The 21,239-nt window shown below is 36.1% G+C and overlaps 1 protein-coding gene and 1 pseudogene across 1 annotated transcript; one reads left to right on the forward strand and one right to left on the reverse strand.

The window, feature by feature from the left end:
- Positions 1–2,093: 2,093 nt before the first annotated feature.
- On the reverse strand, positions 2,094–6,394 carry LOC142628346 (cytochrome b-c1 complex subunit Rieske-4, mitochondrial-like). Its single transcript, XM_075802460.1, has 2 exons — positions 6,052–6,394; positions 2,094–2,957 (listed from the first exon to the last, which is right to left on the reverse strand). The coding sequence occupies exons 1-2, from the start codon at positions 6,224–6,226 to the stop codon at positions 2,314–2,316; spliced, it is 819 nt and encodes a 272-aa protein (XP_075658575.1). The 5' UTR covers positions 6,227–6,394; the 3' UTR covers positions 2,094–2,313.
- A 9,323-nt stretch (positions 6,395–15,717) lies between these two features.
- On the forward strand, positions 15,718–21,236 carry LOC142626758 (E3 ubiquitin-protein ligase ORTHRUS 2-like; annotated as a pseudogene).
- Positions 21,237–21,239: the final 3 nt, after the last annotated feature.

The following is a 21,239-nucleotide window of genomic DNA, read 5'->3' on the forward strand; positions in this document are numbered from 1 at the left end:
TGCTCTGAGAGAGTTACATAAAAAAAAAATTCCCCTTCATTGGAGCTGAGAGTTTAATTAGATAGAAATTGTAATATTTTTTGAATGATGAGGGACTCATTGATACAATTCTTTCAAATTAGTGTTAATTGTGCAAAGTGATAGTTTGAAAGACATTATAAATAATGTGAATTTAGGGTGCAAATGTATAATTTTTTTCTAGGGTTGTAAATGAGTCAAGCCGATCATGAACAACTTGGGCTCGGATCAATAAAAAGTTTGTTCATATATATATATATATATATATATATATATATATATATATATTTATTTATTTATATATATATATATTATAAATAAGCCAAGCTTGAGCCTTAGTTTTAAGCTCGTTTAATAAATAAGCCGAGCCTAAGCAAAAAAATTTGTTTACGAATAAGCTCGTGAGTTATTAGGCTTGATACACAACAATTCAAGTATAGACTCATTTATAAGTTTATATGTGTTAGCTAAATATACTCATTACACATATCTTAATAATAACATGGCCAACATGAGATCACTACTTATATTACCTTAATTTTTTTCCCCTTTAAACTGATCAAGAACCACTTTAAACTATAATTACATTTAAAAATGAATAAATAATTAAATAGGCCACATATGATCCTTTACTATCAATCATCTAAAGTAAAATTATGAAACATGTTAGTATATTCTCATTCATAATAGTTATAAATATGTATTTTTCTAGTCCTTTACATGAATGTAAAAATTGTATTTTGAATAATTACTGAAGCTATAGACAAAGAATGATGAATGAATGAATTTAATTATGTAAATTATTAATTTGAATAATGGTTAATCATAAGTAGAACTAGATGCATGATAAAAGGAGTATACTATTTTCTTTTTATTTTTTTTCTTAATTTTAGAGATTTAAGCATTTAATAATGTAATTTTTTTAGATCTCAAGCTTAAAAATTTGACCTGACCTCGAGTTTGAGCTTAATATTAAGCTTGAGTTTGGCTTGACTAATTAATCAAGCCAAGCCAAGCCAAGCTCAGCTCAGCTCAAGCTTTTTGGCATTTCCACAAGCTCAAGCTCAAACATTATTTTTAGGCTTGTCACAAACTCAAGCCAAGCTCGAACTTTTGATTATCCTGACAAGCCAAGCTTGAACATACACTACTTGACAAAACTTGGCTCTTTTACAACTCTAATTTTTCATATAAAAAAAAAAAGGTATAATTTTCCCTAAAATAATGGCTCAAAACTTTAATTATAAAATGGTGCGCCAACAATGTGCACAATTTCCTTTCTTCAATGACTATTTGTTTTGCTGTAAAATATTTTCCAAAAATCATTCTCAGTATTTTCAAGTGATTGTTTCGTTGTAAACCCTGATAAAACCTTAAAATATTTCCTGTTGACTAGAAAATACAATGATACAACTTATTATATATTTAATATTTTCTAAATCCAAGCATGACAAGTGGAAAATTTTCATATTTTATCTCATACCAAACACCAAAAAATGATTTCCACAGCATTTTTAAGAATACAACTAAACACCACAAAATATGTTTTCAGCTGAGAACATTTTATGTCGGAAAACATTTTAGAATGGAAATACCATTAAAACAAAAAATTTCAACAAGAATCCAGCTGTATTATTTAGGACATTGACACCTTCTCTGTAGCTGGCAGCAGATACAAGGTTTAACTTTGAAGTATATATGGGATATGTTAACATTCGAAAAGGAAGAAAGAAAAATAATACCTAACCAACTGCACGCACAATTTATTTTCTTCAATAGAATGAAATTGGAAATGCCACTAAGATGTGTTTAAATACTGCTTATTTTGCTGAAAACTGAAAATACTGTAGCAAAATAATTTTTAAACGTGTGAATAGTGCCATGTAACTCATTTTTATTGAAAGTTTTGTTGAAAAAGAGATGTGTGGGTCTCGTGAACAGTGCATGAAACCCACTAGAAAAGCAAAAATACACCAGTGCACGTTCTTGGAAAAAAAAAAAAGGAAAATGCTAAAACGCAAACGCTGGGTCTGTTTCAGCTGTACCCAAACGGGTACTAATACTAAAAAAAAAAATTAACAAAAATCCAGCTGTATTATTCAGAACAGGGACCTTGTCCAAAACTGGCAGTAGATACAATGTTAAAAAGTATATAAAACATAACTGAACAGACGAAAAGGAAAACAAATTCCGTTTCCAATTAAGTCATCAGACTTCCCCAGAAAAGAGGAAACTATCTTTATGAGATCTTGCAATAAAAAATCAATTCCAAAAACGCAACTTCCTCACCAATTCTCAACCAATGAGTAACTTGTTTTCAGGCAAGAAGCTATAAGTGGGTACCTCCAAATTGTATGGTGCTGGCCCCTTGCGAATCCGTCCAGAAATATCATAGTGTGAACCATGGCATGGGCAAAACCAACCACCAAAGTCCCCAGCATTTGGCAGGGGAATGCAACCTAAATGAGTACAAACCCCAATAACAATAAGCCATTCTGGATCCTTAACCCTCACTGCATCCTCTTGTGGGTCTCGAAGAGAACCAATGTCTACACTATTAGCCAACTTGATGTCATCTTCAGTTCGACGCCTAATGAAAACTGGCTTCCCACGCCACTTCACCGTAACAGTGCTTCCAGGCTCAATGCTAGATAGGTCAACCTCAAGGGAAGCAAGGGCAAGGACATCTTTGCTGGCAGACATGCTCAAAACAAACTTAAGGACAAGTAAACGGATCAAAGAGGCATACACGAACCTGCCACCTGTCAGCACGAAATAGGCAAATGCACGCTTGCTGGGGTCTCCAGGTGGATAGCGTTCATGGTTGAACTCATCATATACAATTTTTGAAGTAGGGTTCTTCACAGCTGCCACCGTGGCTGGGATATCAGAGATCATGCCCACATCATGCCCTGGGGCGAGGGCTTCAGTAGAAAATCCTGGAACAATAAACCAAGCATTTAAGGAACAAGCGTCACAAACTATTGAATCCCATAGAAACATTTTTGAAAGCCAACTTGGTAATAGAGCATCATGTCAATCTCAATCCTTTTAAGAGTTCACATCAAAATTGAGCATATAATTTAATTAGCATAAGAAAATGGTCCTTGCTTTGTGGAGTCTTCCTGATTTTGTCAATTAGGGAATTATTAGTTAGCCACTAATTTTTTTTTTTTTTTTTTGATAGGTAATTAGAAAACTTTTATAAATGATAGAAAAACTAGAAATACAAGTTCATGATTATGAGCAACAAGAAATAAAAGCAGTCAACAGAACCAAAAACCAAGGGTATTCAGGAAACTAGGCCAAGGGAGGGTAAAAACTCAGAGAGAGAAGAACAATCAGTAAAACCCCAACAACGAGACCACTCCAAAAGACTACGATGACATAAAAGCTTTAACTCAACCAACGACTTCTCTTTGTTCTCAAAGGATCGACAATTTCGTTCCGACCACACAATCCACATTAAACACCCAGGAACCAAGTTCCAAATGTCTGAGTAATGCTTCCCATGTCACTGATGCCAGCAAGATAACAACCCTGCCACCAATCCTAGCATAACCCAAAGTATACCAAAGGCCTGAAGCATAAAAGTCCATAGGAAATGAGTAACGGGACAATGAAGAAGAAAGTGGTTAACCGACTCCCCATCACAGCAACACATACAACACCTATTAGCCAAATGGCGACCCTTAAGCATTAGGTTATCCATATTGAGGATCCAACCATGAGCAGCAGACCACAAAAAGAACGCCACACGCTTAGGGATCTTTGGTTTCCAGACCCCCTTCCAAAAAAACCAAGAATTCGAAGCACCCCGGATCGAAAGGTAGTAAGACCGAGTGTCAAACTTACCATCCCCTTTAAGCCGCCAGTAAAGGGTATCTCTCCTACTACCCTGAGGAAAACGAGTTTGGATAAGCTGAAGAAGAGAATACGATGCAGCCAACTCCCAATCTTCAAAAGCTCTATAAAATGTTAAATTCCACAATCTAACAATACTTCCTTTTGGAATCCACAAAACCTCAAAGATACAGGCATCCTTGACCGCTGAACACACATAGAGCTCAGGATAGAGATCTTTTAGAGTAGCGTCACTAATCCACCTATTATGCCAAAAGCAGATACAAGTGTTCCCCCACTACAAAAGACAGATGCTGAGAAAAGCTATCCTATCCTTCATTAATGCTTCTCTATAAGCCACACCCATGGGACCTCCTGCAAACATTAGCACTCCACCCCCCTTGACCCTCGCCATATTTTGAGGAGATAACACGTCGCCATAGATGGGTAACTTAATGGCCATATCTCCACAGCCATTTCCCTAATAGAGCTTGATTAAACGGCACCACCTTTCTTATCCCCAAACCACCCATCTCAACGGGTAAACACACCTTATCCCATGCCACCAAAGGATATTTGAAGCACCCCTCAGAAGACCCCCAAAGGAAATTCCTCTGAATAGTTTCCAATCTAGCTGCCACAGCTTTAGGAATAGTAAAAAGAGATATAAAAAAAAAAACGTCGGGAGACTTGAGAGAGTACTCTTTAGTAACATGAGCCTACCACCCTTAGATGAATATAGACGCTTCCACCCAGAAAGCCTCTTCTCCATCTTCTCCAAAATAGGATTCCAAATCGAGACTGTCTTAAAAGAAGATCCCAATGGCATCCCCAAATATTTCATAGGCAAACTGTCCACTCTACAATGAAGAACATTAGCGAAAGCATCTAGATTATTCACCTCCCCAACAGGGACAATCTCACTTTTCCCTACATTGACCTTCAAACCCGTAATCGCCTGAAAGCAAGACAACACCAACCTTATGGACAGCAGCTGATCCCTAGAGGCATCACAAAATAAGATAGTGTCATCCGCAATTAACAAATGGGAAATACTCACCCCAGTAAAGTTCACGGCTCCCACATGAAAGCCCCGAATAAGATTACACTCCTCTATCTTCTTCAAGAGTCTACTTAAAACCTCCATTATCAAAACCTCCATTAAGTTACGCAGCTTGCTGTTTGCTCCAGTAACCTGCTTACAGGTCTCTTCTGGTTTGAATAAATTACTTATTCATCCAAGAAAAGAGGATGGTCCTTGCCAAAATGTTATTTTAAGAAATGTAAATGGTCTCTAGGATAATCACAAAAGACCATATTTAAGTAACCCTCTTAAGACCTATATAGATCTCCCTAGGCTTCAACCATCAAACATATAGCATATTCGTGCGGTGCACAGAAAAAAGGTTGTACCCAATCACAAAGGTCCCACTTTTGCAAGGTCTGGGAGAGGATGGTAGTTGATAGGCTACCTTAACCTTAACCTCATTCTTTTACTTAAAAAGGTTAATTCCCATACTCAAACACAGGGCGTATCGCTTTTGGTAGAAGGCACTTGCCATTGCACCAGAGCCCGATATGCAGTGCATATATACAATCTTAATCAAATGAACACCCGTAACGACTTGGATAAATAAACAAAAGCTAATCTCAATCTAGAACGGTATTTATTTCAGCCACAGAAACATACAATACAATCAATAAGTCCCCCTCCAATTAAAAAAGAAAAAAGAAAAAAGAAGAAGCCAAATCCATCTCAAGCATTTTTGTTATATAAAAGTTTCATTGCATAATAAAAGTCTCACATATCCAAAGAGATTCATACAATAAAATCCCAAATTCCAAACATGGTTGCCAGGAAAGTAATTATAAACTGATATTCTACAGAATCTTAATCTGATTTCAACTTGTGCACCTCTACCCAATAAGAAAACAGAGGCAAACACATAATATTCCCACATTTCTGGTTCCAAAACGAATCTCTGAGCTGAACTAAGCCACAATAAAAATATAAATGTTACCTAAAAGGGCAACAAGCAAATTAAAATATAAAATTGCAAAACATCGTCGTTCGTATAATTTTCTACGCTAAAAATGAAAAAGGCAAAGAAAGAAAATAAGGGTCAAAGGAAATGGAACGATAATCAGATGTGAGCGATGGAAAAAAAAAAGGAGAAGCGTAAATCTTACCTCTGATGAGATCTGTAAAACGATGGGAAGATATGATGGATCTGGAAGATTGATCAGAGGATTCGTGGGTGTCATTTAAGAAGAAGTGGTTATGGGAACGAGAGAAGAAAGCTGGGGTTGTCTGCGACGGCCTCCATGATAGAGATGAGAGCCTTCTCCCTGCAACTCTTAACATCTCTGCTTCTGCTTCTGTTTCTGTTGTTTAGGTTTCAGTTGAAGCGAAAGAGAGAGAGCCGAGGGGGTTAAGATTTAAGAATCAAGAGAGAGCTATTCTGTTTATTTATTCTGGAGAACCAACCTATAGCCGGCCAGAATAGAATACTTCTGCGGATTAGATTAACACGATGCCGTTTTGTACTAATTAATACTGTATATTGTTGTTCTTTTTTTTTTTTTTTTAACAGTGATACGATGGCGTTTCTCACTTTGTAATGCATGGGAGCAACATTTTTTTAGTCAGTTGTGGTTTCAATTCTTTGTTTCTCATATTGTTGTTTTAATTGGTTCGTAGAAATTGTTTCCAAAAAAAAAAAAATTTGGGTTTAGAAATCATTGGGTTAGTTTTCGGCTCGTTCGGCTAGAAATTTTTTTATTTATTTATTATTGATTATTTAGTAAATTAGTTGTTAATAAGCTATTGAAAATAAGATTTTAAATGAGATTTTAAAGAATATTATATTAATTTTTAAGATTTTAAATGAGTCTTTATTATTAGGCGAAAATACACTTTTAGTTCTCGCATTTTGGGTCTATTCTTAACTATTCTTATTTTGAATCACGTATGCATTTTCTATTAGTAGTTTGACGGTAAATATCAAAATAGAAATGGTTTTTCATTTTCAGAAACTAGGGTGAGTGCAAAATCAATTTAGGAACTGTTGGTACAAATACAATAATAATGGAAATAACACAACGAGAAACTGAACAATACTTTTAAATATTATGAATTTAAAGAGAGAAATTACACACACTATTTGGACTAAAGCGCAGCACTCGCTCTCTTTAAGGAGATTCAAGCCCTTGGTTTGTTAAACTTTGTAACCAGTGTAGATCTTCTTTAACTTGTCTCCCCCAGAATACAATAATCCAACAAGTGTCGTATGGTTAGAACAACCTCTGCACAAAGTGTTCAAACCCAAAACTCCACCAAAAAGAACACATTTCCTTACCAAGAAGCTCTCTATTTTTTTTTTTGTATATTGTTGTAGCATGGATTGGGTCTAAATGAGTCTATTTATAGGCTCAATGGGCCTCACGAAATTATTATCCGAATTAATCTGATTAATTAGGTTCATTATTTTGATGTTGTGGGTGTTACAAGATTAATTGCTGAATTTTAATTTGATGAGCTAGAGTTACACAATTAATGGTGAGATAAGGAGTTTCTGAAGAATGAAAAGGCCCAAACGGATAGTCCATTAAGTGGGTTAATAGCTTTTTATTTTCCATAATAAAAATGGAGTATTAATTAGGATCATTTACTCACCAATAAATATGGTAATTATTCTAAATGAGTTGTCAAGTAGGAGGATCCAAGAGGCTGATCCATTGCCATTTTTTATACCTTTACCCTTCATCTCCCCCTTGCGCACGTATCTAACCCAATATCTGATTTAATTCATATTAGCCCGTTAATCACCACAATTAAAAAGAATAAAATAATATCTTTCCTTTTTAATGCGGGATTAAACATTTTCACTAACTCCTCATCTTCCATATTCACTCTCACATCTTTACATTTAAGTTGTAATATTTATTCATTTTAATTAATTAATATTAAAATGCTCCAACAATCCCCCACTCATTTTAATATTAATTTTTTTAGTTAAAAAGAAATTACCAGGCAAATACGCATCATAAAGGTATGCTCTGCATTGAACCTTCACTTAGTAAAATAACGATCTCAATTCCAGAATCGTAATGGTCTCCGACTTGAACTAGAACTGCTTTAAGGAAATTAAGCGTCACTGCTTACACATAACAACCCAAGTGTTGACATGAACTTTTATAATTAGCACTTCACGACCGTGTACTGATCCCAATTTCATGAGTGTATTTGAGATTAAGTCCAAATCTCATAGGGAGCGGCCCTACCCCCACACTCACATAAGTGAAAATTTGTTAAGAGTGCTTCTGTAATTCTGACACCCCACTCATACGAGTTACAAATTTCATTAAGAGTTTTCTACTCAACCTCTCCACATTACAGGATAAATGCACTTACATCATAGGGATGAACAATTAAAAAATTATTTACAAAATAAATTGTGCATTTCTTATGACCATCGTATGATTCGTTTTTCCCATTGAACCCAATTTTCAGGATCTTTGATCATTGGGTTAGGTATTCTCGTACATGGCTTATGATTCTATGGACTTTAGTCTCATCCCCTCGATGTATTCCAAACCCTATCTTTTGCCAAGGCCTTGGTAAATGGATCTACAAGATTATCATTAGATTTAATATAATCCACAATTATGATGCCACTATTCAAATAAGATCGCATGATACTGTGCTTTCTTCTTATAGGTCTGGATTTACCATTGTAGTAACGGTTTTTAACTCTACAAATTGTGGCAGTGCTATCACAATGAATTAATATAGGTCGAATTGGCTTTTCCCAAGGTGGAATTTCATATAACAAATATCTTAGCCAATTTTCCTCTTCACTAGCTGAAGCTAATGCTATTAATTCAGCTTCTATTGTTGAATGGACAATTATTGTTTGCTTTTTAGATTTCCAACAAATAGCACTACTTCCTAAGGTAAAAATATAACTAGTGGTAGAGAGAGAATCACCTAATAAAGTATTCCAATCAGCATCATTGAAAGCTTCAACCACAGCAGGGTATTTTTTTTATAAAATAAGTCATAAATTTTGGTACCGATTAAATATCTCATGACTCACTCAATAGCTAGCCAATGATCTTTACTAGGCTTGCTAGTAAATTTGTCAAGCACTCTTATTGCATATGCAATGTCAGGTCTAGTGCAATCAGTAACATAATGCAAACTACCAATGATACTAGCATAATCCTTTTGATTAAAAATCTCATCATCATTATTCATAGGAAATAAATGAACGCTAAAATCAAAAGGAGTACCTACACTTTTGTGATCATGAAAATTATATTTTCTCAATATTTTCTCAACATAATGTGATTGATCAAGAAATATTCCATCACATGTTTTTGTAATTTTCATGTTCAAAATAAAATTAGCCTCACCAAAATCTTTCATGTCAAAATGGCTTTTAAGCATATTTTTGTCTCATTTATAACATTCATATTTGAGCCAAAAATTAACATATCATCCACATAGAGGCTAATAATAACATGTAAATTATTTCATGATTTAGAATAAATACATTTATCACATTCATTTGATTTATAGTCATTCTTAATCATGCAGGAATCAAACTTTTCATGCCACTGCTTAGGTGCTTGTTTTAAGCTATATAGGGATTTAATTAGCTTACATACCTTGCTTCCTTGTCCAGGCTCTACAAAGCCTTCAGGTTGATCCATACAAATCTCTTCCTCTAGGTTCCCATTTAGAAAAGCAGTTTTTACATCCATTTGATGAATTTTCAAATAAAAAATTGCAACAATAGCAATTAACAATCTAATAGATGTAATTCTTGTTACCGGAGAAAAAGTATCAAAGAAATCAAAATTAGCTTTTTGTTTAAAACCTTTTGCAACAAGTCTAACTTTAAACTTATCTATTGATCCATTTGGCTTCAACTTTTTTCTAACGACCCATTTACAACCTATGGTCTTACAACCCGGTGGAAGATCTACTAATTTCCAAGTTTTATTAGAAATTATAGATTCCATCTCATCATTTACAGCCTCTTTCCAAAATATAGCATTAGGTGATGTTAAATCCTCTTTTAAATTTTAGGGATTTTTCTCAATGTTAAAAACATAATAATTAGGACCAAAATCTTTTTCAACTCTATATCTTTTACTCCTTCTAGGTTCTATTTCAAAATTTTATTGATTTTGAAGATGTGAAGTAGAAGAACTAGTAGGGACGGCAATTTTGCCCAGCCCCGCTTGACCCGTCCCTCCCCGCTTCACCTCGCGCGAGTTTTCCCAGCTTGCAAGGGTGGTGAGGGGAGGATGGGGTAGGATTTTAGCCCCGCACCATGGGGCGAGGCGAGGATGGGTTTAGACTTTTTAGACCTAACCCACCCCGCCCTAACCCATCACCGCCCCACCTCGTATTGATTAAATTGTAAATTTTTCATACCCTACAATCATACTATTTAAACAAACATATTATTAACTTATTTTATTCTATCCAACGAGGTTTTCTACCTTTCTCTCTTCTTCTTCTTCTTTTTTTTTTTTTTTCTCTAGTAAGATTGGAAATGAGGTACCATTTTTAACATTTTCTTTTGTCTTTATTAAAAAAAATTTTATATACTATTGAATCATTAATTTTGTATTATGAGATTTTTGTTTTTGTTGGGATATTGTCTTGTTAAACACTTTAATAATATTATTCAATTTTTGCTAAAAATTAGTTTGATTTGATGGGATAAATTTATTTGTAATTTCAAGTATATTTTTATTAATGAAACATGTTTTATTAAAAAAACAATTGTAATAGTTATGGGCAAATTAACAAGAAGTAGAGTTTTACCGGGGGGGGGACAGGTCTTTGCGTGGCCCCAAGGGGAAGGGATGGGGTAAGACAAAACCATGTGAAGTAGGGGCAAAGACCCCATCCTTTGGACCTGCCCCGCCCCGTTGCCATCCCTAAGAACTAGGTTGTGACAAAATATTTTCTTCATCCCCACTATTTTTCAATTTAAAAGGAAATTTTTTGTCATGAAAAATTGCATCACCAGATTCAAAAATTATTTTATTTTCAAGATCAAAAAATCTATAAGCTGTGATGATGCCAAAAATCATCAGTCTATTACACGGTCCTCACATGCTCTAGACAAAACTTGCGGAACAAAAAAGAAGAAGACCTCACAGAGAGTACTGGTGTGGTACTAGCCAAATACCCTGTGAAGGTAAAATTAGAGAACTTTTACAACTCTAAGTGTCAGAATTGGGGCAAAATATGCGTACCTTAATTTGTGAGGATTTTTGGGTTTTTATAATAGTATAGAGCTGACCTTTGTTTCTTGGTGGAGAAGGTCTTTCCTTATAAGGAAGATCCTCATTAATATACGTATTTTGTGGGATACTTTCCTTGTAGAGATTCTTTTGATTAGGGTTAGTCATGGGATACAAGATATTTCCTTGTATAGATGTTCGTGGGCATCAAGCTAAGCCACATTGGCCTGTCGGCCTCTTCATCCTATAGATCAATTGCCTCGTCTAAAGTTTTCTCGTCGACTTTTATGGAGACGCCCGTCAAGAATCGTGGGGTTGTTAGCTTTATGGTGTCGTTGCTTCGGGATTCCGTCTGCTTATGGGAAGCTGACGGGTCCATAGGGACTGTCAGCTTCCTTGTGTCCTACTGCAAACGAAAACAACCTTATCAGCTGCCCCCTACTCCATGGCTCCGTCAACTCCAACCGACGGGTTATGGAGTGCAATCATTAATTGCCATTTATTTATTATTTTTTGGAAAAAAGGGGGTGTCACTAACTGTCCTTGAGCAACCTTTATTAAATGCTAGGAGACACATGGCACTAGCCGGTTGGCCTCGTTTTTTATCAAAAGTGTCGCTTCGTTTCCCACACTCCTTCTCCCTATAAATAGTTCATCATCCCCTCTCATTTTTCCTTATTTCATCTTTGCGAGCCATAAGAGAGATAGAGCTGTCACGCTGTCGTCCAAGCCACTTGTTACTTCCCGCCGTCACTCCTTTGTAGGACCGTTGCTTGCAATCCGTCCATCTATTTGTAAGTCTTATTCTCTTTGATTTTATACTTTTTGCAACTTGTCCCCTTTTTTTTTATGTTTTGAGACCTATCGAAATAGGTTCTTAGAAAAATATCTCTGTCGCTTGTAAGTGGATAGGTGTCAGATAGGGAAGTGACGAGTGAACTATCATCGTCAGTCTATGAGAGTGCAAGTTATGATAAGGTCTTTCCGTCAAGGCGCGAACCTAGGGAAGATTCTCCACGGTCCCTAGAAAGGGAGCCGTCTACCTAGTCTTTGAGTGATGAAAATAAGGAAGAGGATGAAGGAGATGCAGAGGTAGGTGATGAGAGAGAAGAGGATGACGAGGACGGAAAGGATGACGAGGACAGAAACGATGAGGATGACGACGAAGGAACCCCTTCTGAAGGAGGAGATTCTGAGGGTCAGGAAGATGGTGGTGCCTGTCCCTTCATCCTTCCTGCAATGTGGACAGTCAACGACTTTATCCCAAAGATGACCACCAAGGTGTTCAACGCCCTTCGGGACCGTTACCAAATCCTGGTACACATCACTCTCTGTCTACCCAAGAAATTTGAAAAGTGTTATTCTGGGAAGATGGTGGATGTGGGCACGAATGATGCCATGTTCGCCGCCGGATTAAGGTTGCCACTAACGGAACTACATCATCAACTAGCCAATTATTTGAGTTTATCTGTCAGCCAAATAGCTCCTAATGCTTGGAAAATATTCATTGGGACTGAAGTAATTTGGGGTTAGCTTAGCGGCGGGAATCGTTGGCTTACCTTCAACGAGTTTTTTTTACTGCTACAAACCCCATCATAACGCCTCGTCCCAAGGTGTTTACCATTTCCTGGCGAGGAAGACGTCACTTAGGTTAGTGTCAAACATGCCTGACTCGAATAGAAATTGGAAGATCATGTATTTTTTTGTCCAAGGGACAAATTAGGTGTGTAGACAGGATGAGTGGGATAGCATGCCCTAAGGGTTCGACAATACATGGGGTATTGTGAGGGATTCAGGTGTGACACCATCCATGTTTGTTTTTACCCTTGTCCGTCTTCTTTTATCATGATCTTTAACATCGTCTGTTTCCTTTTTCGGCTAAGGTCCGTCCACAAATAACTGAGGAGCAGGAGGCTTTCATTCGTTGTGTGTTGGAGATCCCTTTTGCTCAAAGGAATTGGAAGGACCTCGTCACACTAGATACCTTTCATGCTTATTATGGTGGTCCTAAGCCGTCAACTGAAGCCTGCCGTCTACACGCTTATTGCTCTATAGTTAGCAGGTTGGACGAGGAGCGCTTATGCCTTTGACTTCTAATGAAATTATTGACGAATAACTTACTCAACTCTTCGAAGGAACTAGCAGTGTTTGGAGGTATCTTACTAAACCACACTCGTGTTGGCCCTTTAAGGGTAATTGGGAAAGCCCTACACATTATCTCATCTAAAACCCCTTAAAAGTGCATTATGGTCTTGAAGGTAGCAATGTGATCACATGGGTCACACGTTCCATCATAAGAATCCAACGAAGGCATCTTAAACTTGGAAGACAGAGACTATTGATGGAGGTTATGAAAAGGGAATCGGTTTGATGAACTAAATCATTTACGTGATTTGTCCTTCTCATATTTTCCCTCATCTTGTTCATGGCTCTCCTCATTTAATCCATCTCATTTTCCAAGTCTGGCACCCTACGTGAAGCGATACCCCTTAAGTGATTCTCGCGCTCAGCATTTTCTCCTTCTCTAACTTCTTAACTTTGATCTTGCCCTTCCACACACCGTTCATGATGTTGCCTTCTTTGGTTGATCTCCCCAGTCTGCTCTTGATTCTGATGGGTTAGCTTTGCCATGGCAGCTGCCATGGACTGTATTTGTTGGATGGAAGGTGGTTGCATAACAAGCACTAACTGGTGAGCACGGTTGGGGTGGCTGGAAGCGTTTCCACTCTCCTAGCAGTCTGGACTAGTGGCCATTGACCTTGTCTGGACCATACAGTCTTTTGTCAAAGAAAGATAAATTGCAAAAAACAAATTAAACCTCCCCACAAACGACGTCAACTGATGATGAACATAAAATCAGTAGGCTGAATGCTTCGGGTTTCAATGGGCTAGTGGTTGCTTGGAAGGCCTAAAAAGAAAGAAACACAAGATCAAAGGTAACCGGGGTGAAGTGGCCAAGAACCCTCCGATGCTTAAGTTAGTTTTCTCTCTAGAAATCAAGAATTCCAACTTTAGGAGTGATGGAAACTTACCTTCATTTGATATGGATGAGTCTTTTTATAGTGAGCTTTGGAGTGGTTACTTGTTTAGTAACTTCCTCAACGTGAATGAAAGTTAGAAGGTTCAGACTTAACTTCCACAACTGCTATGGAAGTTAGAAGGTTCAGACTTATCTTCTTTAACTGCTATCAGAAGTTAAGAACTTAGTGGGAAGTTAGAGCGATGAATAAGGATTTTGCTCATACTTCTAAATAGTAGAATGCGGTCTGAATTATAAACTCTTGAACATAAATTTACTTTGATAATTTCTAAGTGTTGGGAGGTCATCCAGATGCTTCCAAGCTGGACGACCTTCTTTCATTTGGACGACTTTCTCGTATTAGGACAACCTTTGGACTTCGACGACATTATAGACGAATTGGAGATAGTCAAATTTTTGGTTCACCATCAAGTTATAATAATAATAAATAAAAAATCTTGTATAAAATTTTATATAGGTTAAGATGCAAAATTGACTCTCTAAGTTTCAGCTTTGTTAATATCAGTCCTCTAAATTTTAGTTTTGTCATTTCAGTTCACTAAGTTTTAATTTTTGTCAATACAGTCCTCCATTAGTCTTCTGTTAAATCCTTCGTTAGCAGCTATTACACTTCTTACAAGAAAAAAAAAATAGGACAGTAAGAAACAGAAAAATTATAGGTAAAAAAACTTTTTGGGATGTTAGAGAAGAATAAAGGAGAAGGAATTAAGAAAATGGAACTTACTTGTTGAAAGACGCACTTAGATGATCAACTCTGGAGATTGTTTTCTTTAATTGGCTTAAATGAAAACACTATCTTCTCGACAAAAAATAAAAATAAAAATAAAAATGAAACACTAAAGAATAGAAACCGTTGAGCTATTATCATTGAGATACAAAAATTGTTTGTTTCAAAAAGAAGATTTTGACTTGCCAACCTTCGCTATGCCGGCGGCTCCTTGATGTACTACCAACTGAATAGTTGACACCGTTGATTTTTTCTGTTTCAACTAGCTAGAAGATTTTTTCCTGTTTTTCTTGCAAGGAGACCAATAGCTGCTAACGGATGACTAAATTGACAAAAGTTGAAACTTAAAGGATTAAAGTGATAAAACTGAGACTTAAAGTACTAAAATAACAAAAGATGAAATTTACAAAACCAATTTTGTATTTTAGCAAATTTTAGAATTGGCTATGGAACCCAAACATTATTGGAAACTAATTTAATTTCAGGTTTGTAACCTCCCATATTGCACATTAACATTTGGAGTACATGCATGCACTACAGGTCAAGCATTTCTGGAGAGTGAGCTAAGCAGCACCTTTCCACCCAATTGCCATGCTAGGAAAATTTCCCATTTATGGATGAAAAAAAAAAAAGTAGAGGGAAAAGTGAATTTTTTCAAAGTCTATCCAAAAAAAAAACGCTCCGACTCTCCTACTCTACTTTCCTTACAAATACCTGCTTCTCCTCCCACATAATCCCACACCCACTCAAGCTTGAAAATCCCAATCACAATCTATTGTGTTTTAGCTTACATAGTACTCCCCAAAGTCCAAACACTCGCAAATCCAAATGGCTCAACAAGTTTACGACCTTCCTTGTGATGGTGAAGGCAATTGCATGGCTTGCAAGAACAAGCCCATAGCTGAGGAATCTCTCACGTGCAAGACATGTGCCACTCCGTGGCACGTCACGTGCCTCTCTGTTCGTCCCAACTCCTTAGCCGATACTCTCCAATGGGATTGCCCTGACTGTTCTTTGCTCTCTGCTAACCCGGTTCCTGTCTCCGTCGCTGGAGAATCGTCGAGTTCCGGCGGCCTTATCGCCGCGATTTGTGCAATTGAGTCAGACTTGTCATTGACTGATTGTGAGAAGGCTAACGAGAAAGCAGCAGTTGCTGTGTAAAGATGCGGGACCATCAGATCATAAGGTGGTGACTAAAGGTGATAACAACCACCTCAGTATTCTCGATGGTCTTCTGAACTGTTCCTTCTGCATGCAATTACTGGAAAGACCTGTGTCGGTTAGTACATACACTCATTATTTTATTTTATTTATTTACTAGTCTCAAAAATATTCTATTTTAATTGTTCACACTAGTGTCATTGCACATGCTTGATCATCTATTTTTGGTTATTTTGCTCAATAAACCTAAATAATTCACAGCGTACATGCATGTATACTTTGACAATTTCTGTTGTAAAACGTGTTTATTTTTGTTTATGGGCACTGTTTAAAATAGAAATGATTAACAACTTAGTAAATGATTTTACTAGGCTAAGGCTCTTTCATATTTTGATGTATATTTTTAGAATCAAGTTTTATGAGTAATCATAATGCTATATCTATCTCAGTCCACTAAATGTTCAAGAATGAATCAAATCTAAATTCTAGATTGCCTTTCATAATTATGATGTCATATTTAAAGAAAAATACTAACGATATTACCAATTTTAATAACTATTAAAAAAGAAATGCTAACGATATTACCAGTTTTAATATCTTTTTTTTTTAAAAATGCTAACGTTATTACAAGTTTTATTATTAAAAAAAAAAAAACATTTCTAACGGTAATACCGGTTGCACTACCTATAGAGAAATGCCAACAGTATTACCAGATTTACTATTTATATAAAGGGAAAAAAATGCCAACGATATTACCAGTTTTACTACCTCCAAAAGAATACTAACGGTATTACCAGTTTATTACCTATAAAAAAAATGCTAATGGTACTTATTACAAAAACTTTATAAACTAACATATCAATAAATGTAATTAGTGTTGATGAAGTTGCTAACGGTATTGTTGGTTTTAACTATCTATAAAAATGAGAAAAAAAATGCCAATTATATTACTAGTTTTACTACCTTCAAAAGAGGAAAATACCTAGGTATCCCTGCAGTATTACGATGAATTAATGAATGGACCTTACCATAAATGTAAGAGAAAGGAGCACCATTTACAGTACTTTAAGAGTACTTAAGAATTACTTCCAAAAGAATATTAATTGTATTACTACCACCACACATTCTTGTAGGATGTGAGAGATAAGAGCTAAGGTTTAAGTCTTTAAGAGGAAGTTTCATACATACATATATATATATATATATATATATATATATTTAGATTAGATTAAAGTAGAATTTTTATTTTGTATATAAAAGAAAAAGAAAAAGTATTACTAGTTCTACTACCTAAAAATAAAATAAAAAATAAAAAAAAGCTAATAGTATTACTGGTTTTATCTCAATGAATGTAATTAGTGTTGTACCATCAACATAATAAATAAGTTTATTAATTTTTTTATTTGTATCGTATTTATGTTGATATGTAAAGTAAAGTCTACGTAGTTTTCTATAAAAAAATAAAATGTAAAGTATATATAGTAAAATTTATAATATTCCTAAAATTACTATATTTGAATTCAGCATTATGGCTTTATAAATGTCTGCTAGTGATGAATTAACTCCGTTTAGGTTAAAATAAAATTGAAATGGTTTTGACGGATGTTTCTGTATTTGGTGCACGTTGATGATCTCAAGGGTTTTTTTTTTCAGACTCCTTGTGGTCACAACTTCTGCCTGAAGTGTTTCACAAAATGGATAGGGCGAGGAAAACGCAGTTGTGCGAATTGTCGCAAGCAAATCCCACCGAAGATGGCAAGACTTCCTCTGATAAACTCTACACTTGTCAGTGTCATACGAATGGCCAAGATGGCAAAAGCCAATGCTGCAGTTGGGCCGTCAAGGGACTGTCCTGTTATCCGTAACGAAGATCGCCCGGATAAGGCATTTGCGACTGAACGATCAGTAAAATCGGGAAATGCTAATGCAGCTAGTGGAAAAATATTTGTGACTACACCTATGGATCATTTTGGGCCAATTCTCCCAGAAAATGATCCGAAGAGAAATCAAGGTGTGCTGGTAGGGGAGACTTGGGCAAGTAGACTTGAGTGTAGGCAATGGGGTGTACACAATCCTCATATTTCAGGTATTGCTGGGCAGTCCAAGCGTGGTGCCCAGTCAGTGACCCTCTCCGTGGGCTATGAAGACGATGAGGATCATGGCGAATGGTTCCTATACACAGGGAGGTATATTCTTGTCTGTACCATTGGCATTTGTACTTGAATTCTAGCTTTACTTCACAAGAAAATTTAATGAGCTGAAGTGTGTTCATAATGTAATATTGATTTCCTCAATTCAGCAATCTGTTTGGAGTTGTTTGTTTGTCTATGTCTAAAAATTTTTCATAGTTCGGTCACATAAATGATAGTACCTGGTTATATTAGTTGAAATAAAAATTGTCAAGTTAGGGTGGTTGATTATCTAGCCTTAGGTCTTTAACATGTGATTGATCATTTTCTTATCCCAACCCTTCCCTTCTTCTAATGCAGTGGTGGAAGGGACCTTAGTGGCAATAAACGCACAAACAAGGAACATTCTTTTGATCAGCAGTTTGAAAATTCTAATGAGGCATTAAGACTAAGTTGCCGGATGGGTTATCCTGTTCGTGTGGTGAGGTGAGTCGTGTTAACGAACTTTATGATATATTTGGTAGTATGCAACTGCATCTCAGACTGTAATTTTTTATTGAATTATCTTGCATGTAGAAAACCTATGTAATGACCTACTTGGATATCAAATCTTGGTTTCTTCATTTATTATGGATTAAGCACTGAACTTAGAAATACAATGGCTTATTGCTCTGGATGTCAAAGTATCGTAATAATATATTCTTTCAAGTATGTGTGATTCAAGGTCAAAATAATCGTAGTTTCACCCAATGACTTTTGTTCGCAATTACAAAATGAATATTTTGTTTTTCCTAAATAGGCAGTTAGTGATGTATTCTCTTTGCAAAAAGTTCCCTATAAGGTCTGGCCAACTAAATACTTGTCAAAAATTTGTTAAATATTGACTAGGAATTGTCAATATTGTTTATGATCAGTTCTTTGGTGATGATTATTTTATTTTATGAGGTACTTTTTTTTTTGGCTGTGTGGGTGGTTGCTATTGCATGAGGTTGTTCCGAAGGTATGCTCTTCCACTTTTATCAGAACATTTATCTCTTCTTCTTTTCTTTTTTTTCTTTTTTTTTGTCGGGCAGGTCTCACAAGGAAAAACGCTCTTCCTATGCACCTAAAGATAGGTTACGTTATGATGGGATTTACAGAGTTGAGAAATGCTGGCGAAAAACTGGGATTAAAGTAAGATGCTTATGATTGTTAAAAAAAAATAAAACCCACTAGAATAACCAGTTAGGGCTGTGTTTTTTGTGAACTTGTTTACTGATGAGTGTTTGTTGTATTAGGGATTTAAGGTATGTAGATATCTTTTTGTTAGATGTGACAATGATCCTGCCCCATGGACAAGGTCTGTTATTTTCATCATACCTCTCTCTCTCTCTCTCTCTCTCTCTCTCTCTCTCTCTCTCAGTGTTTGTGGATTTGTGACTTTGTGTATGTGACATGAAATCAACAGTGATGTTCATGGAGACCGTTCAAGACCACTGCCCGTCATTGAGGAGTTAAATGTTGCAATTGACATAACTGAAAGGAAGGGATCTCCATCCTGGGACTATGATGTAAGCTAATGCTCTTTTACTTCATGTGTTCAAAGAGGGTTCTTTCTCCATTGATTGCATTTCTTCTTTCCTTCTGCCATCCATAATATCTATATAGTTTTATCTAAGTAAACAATATGGTTTCCTAGGTGTCTCTAAATCTTCCTGTTGTGTTCTTATGGTTTGTAACTTAGTTGTGAGTTATTGATTTTCAAATGTCCTAAAATGTTCCACTTGGATTCTCAGGAGGAAAAAGGTTGCTGGATGTGGAAGAAACCTCCACCATGTAGTAGAAAGCGGGCCAATATTGGACATTCAGAAGAAGGGAAGAGAATGAAGAAAGTTAAACGGCAAGCACAAAATAAGTCTGTAAAAGAGAAACTTCTAAAAGGTTTCTATTCTTGTCTAATTTACATTTACAAGCTGAATGTTCCTCCCTAATTTTCATGTAGTCATTGTCATCTTCTCTTACCTCACTATATTGTTCTATCTACAAAGTAAAATTGTGCTTTTGTGTAATTGACCGAGCAGAGTGTAGCTGCTACATTTGCAAGAAGGTGATGACTTCTCCACTTACTACCCCTTGTGCTCATAACTTTTGCAAAAGCTGCCTAGAGGGTGCCTTTGATGGTCAAAGTTTCGTGAGACAGAGGACATGTGAAGGCAGACGAACATTACGAGCACAAAAGAACATCATGAAATGCCCTTCGTGTTCAAATGACATAGCTGAATTTCTTCAGAACCCCCAGGTATGCTAGGCAGATATTAACTGAGCATTGCGTTGAGGCTCAACTTACGTGCATGTGACGTTTGTGTGTTGATTACAAAAGCATGCAATAAGAACACTAGTAGATGGATCTTACATTTAATTGGTTGAGACAAGTCATGTTACATTCAGAACGAGTTTTAGTTGTTTGTTACTAAAACTATTATTATAAGATGACATCATTTTTGCCTTAGATAAAAAAAAAAAAAATGATGTTATTTTATACTAACGTGTTATTTTGTGAACAGTCCACATTTTGTGATCCATCTCTTTTGGTTGCATTCTTGATTGAAATTGCAAGGAGTTGCAGGATCTTATTGATGATCTCCAAGTTTCTGTCACAGGTTAACAGAGAACTGATGGAGGTGATAGAATCACTACAATGCGAAATTGCAAAGGAAAGTAAGGAGTCAAAAGAAGAAACTGATGGCATCCATGAGAAGCCAAAAGGAGTCGATGTGAGTAATGAAATTGTGGAGGAAGCCAAAGAAAATAACTAGAAAGGTCGGATTGAAAGTGAAATCCAGCAAACAGAAAAGCTGAAAAACACCAGTGGCAAATGTATACAAAAACTTGGTAAAAAGAAGGGCAGTAAGTCCTGTAAGCAACTTGATGATGGAAAAAATGGCGTTGATCCTTTAGAACCTGAAAAAGCTGCCAGTGAAGGATTACAAGTTCCTGTTGCAGAGAACAAAGTTTAACAGACCATCAAGTTTGCTTTGGACAATTAAAGCTTCATGTAGTTTTTTTTTCCCCG

The sequence above is a fragment of the Castanea sativa genome, chromosome 3 (assembly GCF_040712315.1).
Source record: "Castanea sativa cultivar Marrone di Chiusa Pesio chromosome 3, ASM4071231v1".
In the NCBI taxonomy this organism is placed as follows: Eukaryota; Viridiplantae; Streptophyta; class Magnoliopsida; order Fagales; family Fagaceae; genus Castanea; species Castanea sativa.